Source organism: Lycium barbarum, chromosome 2 (genome assembly GCF_019175385.1).
Source record: "Lycium barbarum isolate Lr01 chromosome 2, ASM1917538v2, whole genome shotgun sequence".
NCBI lineage: Eukaryota > Viridiplantae > Streptophyta > Magnoliopsida > Solanales > Solanaceae > Lycium > Lycium barbarum.
The window spans coordinates 5,321,424-5,331,827 of NC_083338.1; the positions used below are offsets into that span (position 1 = coordinate 5,321,424).

The 10,404-nt window shown below is 36.0% G+C and overlaps 1 protein-coding gene across 1 annotated transcript; it reads left to right on the forward strand.

The window, feature by feature from the left end:
• The first annotated feature begins 332 nt into the window (after positions 1 to 332).
• Positions 333 to 9,880, forward strand: LOC132625967 (uncharacterized). Its single transcript, XM_060340652.1, has 15 exons — positions 333 to 491; positions 1,349 to 1,547; positions 2,083 to 2,156; positions 2,232 to 2,367; positions 2,820 to 2,908; positions 3,008 to 3,161; positions 3,254 to 3,447; positions 4,183 to 4,397; positions 4,478 to 4,576; positions 5,601 to 5,719; positions 7,282 to 7,383; positions 7,959 to 8,068; positions 8,191 to 8,278; positions 8,700 to 8,896; positions 9,400 to 9,880. The coding sequence occupies exons 2-15, from the start codon at positions 1,425 to 1,427 to the stop codon at positions 9,614 to 9,616; spliced, it is 1,917 nt and encodes a 638-aa protein (XP_060196635.1). The 5' UTR covers positions 333 to 491; positions 1,349 to 1,424; the 3' UTR covers positions 9,617 to 9,880.
• Positions 9,881 to 10,404: the final 524 nt, after the last annotated feature.

The window sequence follows — 10,404 nt, forward strand, 5'->3', positions numbered from 1 at the left end:
CAATGAGGGACGGTCATAATAAAGTTTACAAGTCATTTTCTGATATAATTGAAGGCAAAGAGGGAAGATTTCGTGAGACTCTGCTTGGCAAACGAGTCGAAGAACCGGAAGCGAAGCGCTATGCCGAGGCAGGGGGACGGAAAAAGAAACGGACCGAAACTTCAAATACCGTACCATGCCCACCCCTACATGAGGCCCCAACGAAGGCATGGTCGACATATGGGCTATGGGATTGAAACTGAAACTATCGACCCATACCCGGCCCACTACTGTCAACCCGACCCGAACAGTTGCGAGGGAAAGTGAAAATTGTTCAAATCCCTCTCTCACTTATTTCATTTTCCCACTTCCCTCCAGTCTCCACTTCCCCAGAAGCCAACACCGGAAAAAAAATCTCTCCTCCGTCACCGTCGATTTCACCCTAACACTATTTAGGGCAAAATCGATGATTCTAACATTTCCAAATCCCTAAGTTTTTGCTCATATTTTAGGTAATCCCCTATTGTATTCCTAACTTAAAAAATCCAATATGTTCTGCTTAGATGTATGTATAATATGTGTATTATTATGATATATAAGCATTATTGTTGTTGTTTCACTGATTTTATTGGTATCGGATTACTGCATTTTTATTTATTTTTAATATCTGAAGAAGGTATATACAGTTCTTAGGTTTTTGCTCAAATTTTAGGTAATCCGCTATTGTTTTACTACCTTAAATCCAATATCTTCCGATTAGAAGTATGTAAAATGTGTGTATTATCATATATAAGCATTACTTATGTGGTTTTTACTGATTTTTTTTTTTTAATAATTTTGTTTGGATGTGTGATATCTGAAGAATGTATTTGTTAGTTAAAGTGGAACATTTACAATTTTTAGTTTTTTGCTCAAATTTTATGTAATTTTCTATTGTTTTACTACCTTAAATTTAATATGTTCAGATAGTAAGTATGAAAAATATGTTTTCTATATGATATATATAAGCATTATGTATGTGATTTCACTCTAGTTAGGGCTATCGATGATTCGAACATTCACAATTCTTAGGTTTTAGCTCAAATTTTAGGTAATGCGCTATTGTTTTACTACCTTAAATCCAATTTGTTCGGATATGCGTATTGTGATATATAAGCATTATTTATGTTGATTTTCCCCCCTAACATTATTTAGGACTAGCGGTGATTCGAACAATCACAATTGTTAGGTATTTGCTCAAATTTTTGTTAATCTGCTGTTATTTTACCGCCTTAAATCCAATATATTCAGATAGTAAGTATGAAAAATATGTTTTTTTATGGTATATAAACATAGTTTATGTGTTTTCACTGTTTTTTCTTGGTTGCAGATTTTATTGGTATGTGATTTCTCCCTTTTTTCCTTGGATGTGTGATATCTGAAGAAGGTAGTTGAAGTGGAAGAAGATGGCGAAGGTTGCTGCTGCGGGTCCGGTACATCAATCGAATACACTTAAATTTGGTGGGGGTGGTGGTTCTAAGATCACCACCGCCACCACATTGAAACGAAAAACTCCTTCGGAGTTGCGCGTGAGTACCTTTTTTCCTGATTTCATAAGTTATCTATTTGTTAATATAAAAAGTATATAAGATGGATACATCGGGTGTGAAACTGAAATTATTGCCTGTTTCATAAGTTATCTATTTGTTAATACAAACAGTATATAAGATGGATACTCATTGGCTTTTAGCATATGTGAATATGACTGTTATAGTCAAAGAATTGCCTGAGGCATGCTTAAGTTCTGAAGCTAGGTGCAATAAAGGCCCTTGGTGGCTTTGCTTTGACGGGAAATTGGTGCAGGCACCAGGACGCTAAGGCGTTATGCGCTTTGTCTTGAATAATTCGCCCTAGGCAGTAAAAGTAACTGCAAAGTATGTATTATTTGTTAAGGAAGCATTATAAATGAATATGTTCGTGCTTAAGAGTAGGATATTAGAAATTTAGCATAGAAAATTAGTCTTGAAATGTGAATTAAAAAAAATTAAAAATTTCCTCTTTGAAGCCCTAGAAGACCTTGGCCCTTTTCTTTACTTTTGTTGTTGACATCACTGAATATGACAGGGAGAACAATTGAAGAGAAAGAGTACTGTGGAACTTGTGGATGAATCAGCTGGCCCAATTGGTGGCTCAATGAGGTAAGTTTTGTTCCCAGATGTCTTATACTTTGTTTAAGTGCAACTCACCAAATCCATCCACTTGTTCGAAAGCAGTGGTGTGTTCCCAGGGCCCAAGAGGTGTGATGCATTGAAGAACCCAAGATATGTTGACACACGTGTGGACGAGCTATTTCCTGTCAAAAAAAGCAGCATCAGGCTAAAGTTGATTCCGAAAAAAGAAAATGTCAATGTTAGTTTACTTTACTTTTATTGTCAATGTGTATTTTTTTTTTTGGGAATCTATGTAATCCAGCAAATGCTTTAACTGATACTCCCTTTGTTCCAATTTATGTTACATAGTTTGTTTCGATAAGGAGTTCAAGAAAGAAATGAAGACTTTTGAAACTTGTTGTTTTAAACATGCCATAATACTTGTGTGCTTGTAAAACATTTGAAATTTATGGCCTTAACATGACATAACATTTGTATAGCTGTAAAAGCTTCTCATTAACAGTAAAATGGATAGTGTAAAGTTAATTATTTTCAAAATATAAATGTGTCATTCTTTTTGTAACAGACTAATAAAGAAGTAGTGTCACATAAACTGGAACAAAGGGAGTACATTTTTGTGTGTTTTCCCTCCTCTAGAACGCATTATATATCTGCACATGTTTCACATATTTTTGTTTTTCTTGCTGGCAGGAAAATATTCCACCAGCGAATAGTGGTAGTATTAAAAGTTGTTCTGTTTCTTCAGCATTCCCTGCTGAGAATCAACAGCGATCGAAATGGTAAATACATAGAATTGTATTAGATCTTTGTAGAATGTATTGGCTATTGTCTCTTCTTGCTGCTGATTTAATGAATTTTTTGTATATTGTCATTTAAAGCCCAAAATTCTCTCTTGCTTCAACTGTAACTGGAAAAGATCCTGGAACCGAGACTTGTACCACAAGCGAAAGGTGCAGTGAGAATACTTTCCGCAGTGTCACTGAGCTGTCACTGGGTAGTGAAGATGTACATGGCTTGTCTACTGTTGATATGGTAATTACTATTGCCTGCATCTATCCTCTTTAATCGCTCTGTATACTTATTATGATAAAGCTAAGGATTAACCTCATATCTTCTATTGGTAGGACAAAGCCTTAAGAGGACTGGCTACTCATGAGCATCTAGGTGCTTCTGCTAAAATTGCTGAATCCTCTGAAACTGATGGTTGTATTAGGTCAAAAAATTTCTGCTCAGAACTCCATGTCCCATGCAAGATGACCCCACTGGATTTGACGATGAAAAGTAATATACGAGTCGTGTCCTCATCTTCCATCAATTGGTGAGCAGTGAGTTAATTGATTTAGTTATTTAATGAGCCATTTTGATAGCAATGCATATCTACATTTAATTGTTGGAAAAACTGTCCATATCCATTTCTTGGTGTTAACTCATAAAAAGAATCTGTGCTCTCTGGAAGTTCATTTACCTCCAAAAATCGCAAGATAGTTTAAATACTCACACTATCTGGACCTGGAGTTATTGAGCTTGTTTATGATGTTTGTCTAAGTGGTTTAAGTTTATAGTGAAGTGATATATACAATTTCTTTTGAGGAGAGTTAATAGTTTACTCTTATCACATACTTAAGTAAGACTTAATGGCAAACAAGTAAGCTAAACCAAGTGGCATAACCTTATAAGAAGTGAGAGATGTAAATATCGTTTGACAATGCCTTAAAATGTGTTCCAATAAAATGGCAAGTGTTACCGCATGTCTAGATGTGTCCACTGATAAATATACTGAAGAGAATTCTGAATGTGGCTGACCATGTTTTGGGCCCTTGTCCAAGGTGTGTTTTGTATTAGATACATATGCAATATTGGCACATTGCCACTTTTTTGTGTCTTTGCTTCTTATGTAACAGCAAATCAAAGCCTAATATTTGAGTTGCCTTTAACTTTTTCGTCTGAGTATTAGCTATACTTGTTATGCAGTACTTTTCTTCTCTTATTACTTTGAATTGTGTTCCTCGATGTTGTCTTTCGAAGGTTAATTAAGTCTTGTATAATCCTTTAGGTTTCATAGGTTGATCAATTGTGGCACCAGCAATGTGATGCCGAGGTTCACATCCTCAGTTAAATGTTTCACGAATCAAAAGAAGGCCTGTTTATCTGAAGTGACTTCTGTTTCCCAAGCGACTAATCCAATGTCATTGCATTCCTGGATGTATCCCCAGTCTCCTCTACCGCCTTCAGTTATATCAGCTTTAACCTTGTCTGCTTCAGCGGGAGGTATTGCTGGATTCTTCTGCAGTCCTACCTTTGCCTGCTATCTTCGCTCCTGACCGTAGAATTCTGTCTTTTGATAATAGGGCAACTGGACTTTTTAAGTGAAAGGCAGCTAGCATGGCAGGATTCGTTTCGAAGTTTATATTACATGCTTCGGAGGAATGTTTGCAGCATCTTCTACGGTAATAACCATTTCAATAACCACCTTCTATGTTCCATTTATGACTGACACGCAGTTCTTATTTTCTTCACGTTTCATGTGACTTCACACTTATAAATAGTGGCGATTTAGGATGGGTATCTGCTACTTAGTAAAGGAAGAAATGCAAGATATGAATTCTTTATGATATTATTGCTTGGTTTTTGATATCCCATCAGGCAACAAGGTCTTATTAGTAGATACTCTCTGATATTTGTCCACAAGCGCTTTGTTTAACACGTATACATGTACCTGTTTTCAGCCTAGTTATGTTGCTTGTAATGATAGAGAAACTATTCGAAGTGATTCCAGCAGATTCTGTTTTAGAAGGAAGCCATGGTTCTACTACCTACTTTTCTGTCCTTTTCACGTGTATTTTCCATTATTATGTGTTAATGATCATTGTTGGTTTTGATACTAGTGATGTTAGTTAACTTTCTTGTCTTATACATAACTTGCCTTTAAGAACTCTTGAATGGTGTATTAATGACAGTCCACTCCGATGATACTATTTATTTTGCCTGACTACCCTTTTTCGCTCCCAAAAAGTCAACAAAGGCAACTCCTGAATAAGATTGGATTTCTTTGGATGAGGTGATGCATAATCTAGCATAAATGCGTAAACCATGTGAGTTTAGTTTTTCTATATTAACTACTTTTTAAAACTATACAAAGATGCAATTGTTTGTGGGTACAGCTTCGTGGTAGCTTAAACCTTAAAGTTTTTTCACTCTGTTCCATTTTATATGGCCTTCTTTCCTATTAGTCTGTCTGACAAATAATGACTCATTTCTATATTTGGAAAACTTAAACTTCTAATGGTATGTTTAAGACAATAAGTTCTAAGGGTACTTTTGGTATGTGCTAAAAGTCCTTTTTTCTTTTCTTAAATGATTTGCCTAGTCAAACACCGATATAAAATGAAATGGGGGGAGTGCCTTTTTTCCGCTTCATTATATTGATCTGAATTTTATGTATTTATGTTCTCTCTGTTCTAAATTTTGCAGTTTGCACTGCTCAGTTTGTGATCATGTTCACCAGCTCTTATTCGGAGGAAAAAAGATGTGTTTGCAACGCATATATATCCCAGTCAACCCGGGGTTTGAGGTCATTACTCAAAGAACATGTAAGATGATGAATATATGATGCTTCTTATTTTGCTTATTTCTTCAAGGAATTCTTCAAGTATTGTTCTTGTATTATCCTGCTCGTTTATGGCCTATTTGGTCTCTACTTTTACGTTGTTGTATTGAATATGGGTGCTGAGAATATAATTAAGTAAATAAAAAAGTTTTTTCCCTCTAATAACTTAAGCTTTTAGATGAGATAGTCACACTGTTCCAGATGGTGTTGGAGGCAGATTTGAGTCTCACTTCCATCAATTGCTAAAAAGGATTTCCACGTGTTTGGGCCACGAAAAGAATCACGTCTGCACGTGAGAGGGCGTGTTGAGAATATAATTAAGTAAATAAAAAAGTGAGTTCTCTCCAATAGCTTAAGCTTTTAGATGAGATGGTCACACACTTCAACAATGGGAATTGGTGACCTGCAAACCTGATACAATAAGTTCCCGAGTTGTATATGATGTAGTGATATGCAAGTAATGCTAGTTTGGATTTGAATAAATCCAAATTTTCCGAGGGATAACATCACACAGATTTAGAAATTTCATACATGCTCCAGTGGAGAAGTTCCATATATATCTATACATTGGAGCCCTAAAGCAAAAGGTGTTAAAGGACAATAGGATCTCAGGGCTTTAAGTGAGAAGCAAATGCATGGTGTATAAATATTGCATCATGTAATCTCTATCTGTTGAAAATGCATGTTAAATATTCATGTATATTCAACACTTTAACATTACTACTTGAGTGATACTAGAAAATGTCACTTATTCAACATAAAGAAGCCAACTAGCATATACATGTGACAAGGAAACTCCCCGAGTCAAATTCTAATCATTCTTCTTTACTGATAATAACTGATACATAAGTTCTACTCTTGTTGGCACCTTAGAGGTCAATGAAGTGGAATGGACTATGGGAGATCAGGGTCTGAATCCAAGTAGAGGCAAAAAAAGTTGGGTGATTCCATTTGTCTAAGCCTCAGTAGACAGATTACCTGTTAGCCGTACTTGTGGCATGTAGCAGGTACTGATGAATTAGGAGGTGCACACACGCTGGCCCAAAACCACTATTATAAGAAAAAGTTCTCTATTTTTGTTGTGGAATGGTGCTGGTTATTCTGTTTTGATGATGGGTTTGGTCAGTTTGGGGCTATTCCTTCACTAGGTGTGAAGCTTGAAAGAAAGAAAAACCTTCAACTATCCAAACACAAGTTCAACTTCGACACTTTTTCTAACTTTAATTTCAAATAATTATTTTTCCAACTTCAATTTCAAATAAATTTTCCCAACTGTATTTGTTTAACTCAATGGCTGTGGAAGGCCAAAGAGTCCATCTGTTTTCTTGTATTCACTATTCTATCTAGCTCCTTTAAGACTCGGCATCAACTTTAGCCACTTGTAAGTTGTAATCTGTACTAATATACTGTGCTAGAAGCAGCTTCATGCTCTTAAAATAACATAAAAAAGAACTCATTTCCTATCTTCTGGCTCTGATTATGTGCTTTTATTGGATACATAATCTGTTAAGCTGATTATGTATTGCGATCTTTTGTGGATGGTAGGATGTTTCTTATTCTATGCCGCTTTGTCACTCAAAGCTGGAGGAGCTTAGTACAGAAGAACTGGTTGAGCTTTCAGAGATTGAGAAACAAAATCTGGGCCAGGTAAAATTGTTAGGTAGTTGAGACTCACCTGGAAAATTAAATCCAGCAGTGAAGTTTGCCTGCAAAGCTTTGTATTTTTTTTTTCTTTCTGAAAAGAGCAAAGCTTTGTATTATTGAAATCAGATTCCTTGACCGACTTCTTCATGCCTAGTATTAAGAAAGGGAGAATTGTTCAACGCATTGAGTATCTTTTTTTATGTTAATGTCTTGTTTTTCTTTGCCTTAATGAACTTAACTTTCTCAATGTGGAAATCTTGGAGTAATTATAGTGATGGATTGTGCTTTGAGATTACTTTAGTGCTTGCTAGAATATTACACTTAACACTTTTATTTATTTATTTTGTTCAAAATATTACCCACCCACATAATTTTTTATTTCTCTTGGGCCAAGCACGTGGAATTATTTCATTAGTAGGTGATGGTGAGGCCGAACTAAGGACCGCTGTTTGCTTATATGTTGAAGTGCGTGAATAAACTGATTTAAAAGCTTAAGCTGTAAAAAGAGGGACCTTCATTTATATACTGGTTTTATAATATTCATTTTTTCTAACTGGTGAATTTAATGTTTTATGCAGACTAGGCGGCGGAGTGCAATGTCCGATGTGGATAATAGGCCGGATTCCCTACTGGCATTCACTGGAAATAAGAATGTTCATTCTTTATATGATTTTCTATTGAACTATCGGTAAACTCGTTGTTGATAATGGATGTTTAGTTGGCTTCATTCCATCATATTATGCCACTTGTTTTATATTCAATTGCTTATGATCTTCACTGCTCTAAATTGCGGTTTTTCCAAATTTTCAGATATTTCTTAACTTCTCTAAGTGGTGTGGATGTCCCTGTGTTGTATTCACCTATCCCATTTGAGAATGCTGCGCTCTCTGCACCCGAGGTTGGTTTTATGACTCATGTGTAATCTTGTTTATTCATTTAGCTTGTCATCAAGTTGCGCTTGGTCCATGACCTGTAGGGTCGTTTGTGTGGAGATAAGATCACACATGATTATAAGACGATCACAATGTGATTAGTAAGATAATACCTGGATTGTAACCGGATATACATTATTGTCCTGATTGTGACAAAGACTTTATGTGTGGGTTCAATGTAACACTGTTCTTGGTTTTCCCTTCCATGAACATTTGGTTATTACTTGTTTACATCACAAAAGATATCTCTCAATATGTTATTCTTGATGTTATTGCATAAATGTGGTATCCTCTATAATCTCTCAATATATTCTGTCTTAAGCTGGTTATAGTGTTCTAAGTGTGTTATCCAGAATGCAAATAGATATCATCTTACCTACTCTGCAGGTCAGATGCAAGGAGGTCAGGAGAATTGATCAGGTAGCTTTTCAAGGAATTGAGTCAAATGTGCCTTCTGAGCCTAATCAACAACCATCTTCTGGGATGTGCTATAGTGTTGAAATTAAGGGTCGATACCTTGCCCCATGGGTAACCTCTGCTATATGTGATGCTTTCAGCTCTAACAGCACAAGTTTTGAGGCTAGGTATACTGTCTAAAAACACTTTTCACCTGGATTATATTTCATTTTCACACTAACATATTTTTGTGTAGTGTATTAAAGCATGTTCTTTTACTGGTTGGAAGGGGATGTCCCTTGGGGTTGTAAGATTTTACAAGAGAAATGAAATACTTTCAGTAAACGATGCCGCTAAAATAGGTGGAGGTGTTCTGCTACATTGATAGACTCCACAAAACATAAACCAATACGCTTGAGGTGGTTAAATTGTTGAGCTTTCTTGGGATTTAGACCCCTTGTCTTCATAAAACATTGCTATGTAAGCGAGATGGTCTGATATACTAGCGTATATGATCATTTAATCATCAACATACGGCTGATTTGACCCCAAGATTAATTTGTTAATATTTTTCATGGCTTACAGAAGATGCTTGCTCAAGGCTTTTTTTCGTGCTGGCGCTGTTTCATTTTGTTTATTCGTTTACATATGTAATCCTTTTTTTTTCCTCTGGTATTTTATGTCTTTGCAGTTTTATCACAGAGCCAGCTTCAGTTAACTTGAATGCTAGTCTCGGCATTACTGGGAAATATTCTGATCCTGAAGTTTCAGCAACCGAAACCTTGGATAAGGGTAGCCTTTGTTTTGGTATCCAGAATACCAAATTTTGTTCCCAGATAAATTCTGGTTTTCTAAAGGGGTTGAAGTACAATGGTGGTTCTTACACTGGTTTTCTTTCACCTATTTGACTTCCCAGCTGCAGCATATTCTGGGTAAATTATAAAACTGGCATCGGTTTTTTGTGGCAATACAGTTTCCCCTTTGTAAAATTGTTCAGTAATGAAATTTGTACTTCAACTTTCTTTTGTAAAATTAACAGGCACTGTTTATCCCTTATTTTTAAATTAAACTAATCTCGCAGTATAGCTGCCTTAACAGCTAATACAGTGCATAATTTGCGAAGCGCTGATGATTAATGCTATTACAAACTTTATGTGCAACTGTTAAATTTATATAGCTGTCCAATGTTGATTCTTGTGATTGGGGTTTTGCTGAACTGAAAAGCATTGCACTTGATGTAACTTACTATGCTGTCATCCCTTACAGTTGCAGATTTGCTCAATTCCTCCCTTTCCTTTTTTAGTTTCACTGACTTCTTACTTGTAGGGATTGTTTACTAACCCCCCCCCCCCCCCCCCCCCCCCCCCCCGCCGGTATAGAATTTGGGATTACATTTATCAAGTGTTTGGTTATTGGTATTAGCTATACCAGTATAATCAGGATAACCTTGTTCCAAACCAAACACTCCCATTAGGGACCCGATAACCACAATGACTTTCCTTTTCCCCTGCTCTATCGAGTTGATTGAGGAAAATACGAGTGTAAAGCCATCATGGAGAATCTTTTAGTTTGAATAGGTTACTTAATCCTGTGTGCGTATTGTAGATTTTCCTTATGCAGTTTGATGATTTTGCGTGTTATATGCTTGTTGTAATGCCTGGTTTTGAACCAAAGACTTGGCCTTATTTTGACGTAG

What these genes read in the sequence shown, in the direction of transcription:
- LOC132625967 (XM_060340652.1), top strand. Translation starts at nt 1,425, where the DNA reads ATGGCGAAGGTTGCTGCTGCGGGTCCGGTACATCAATCGAATACACTT. An exon ending in CTTGTCTGCTTCAGCGGGAG is followed by an intron (nt 4,398 to 4,477) that starts GTATTGCTGGAT and finishes TTTTGATAATAG; the next exon opens with GGCAACTGGACTTTTTAAGT. An exon ending in TGTTTGCAGCATCTTCTACG is followed by an intron (nt 4,577 to 5,600) that starts GTAATAACCATT and finishes TAAATTTTGCAG; the next exon opens with TTTGCACTGCTCAGTTTGTG.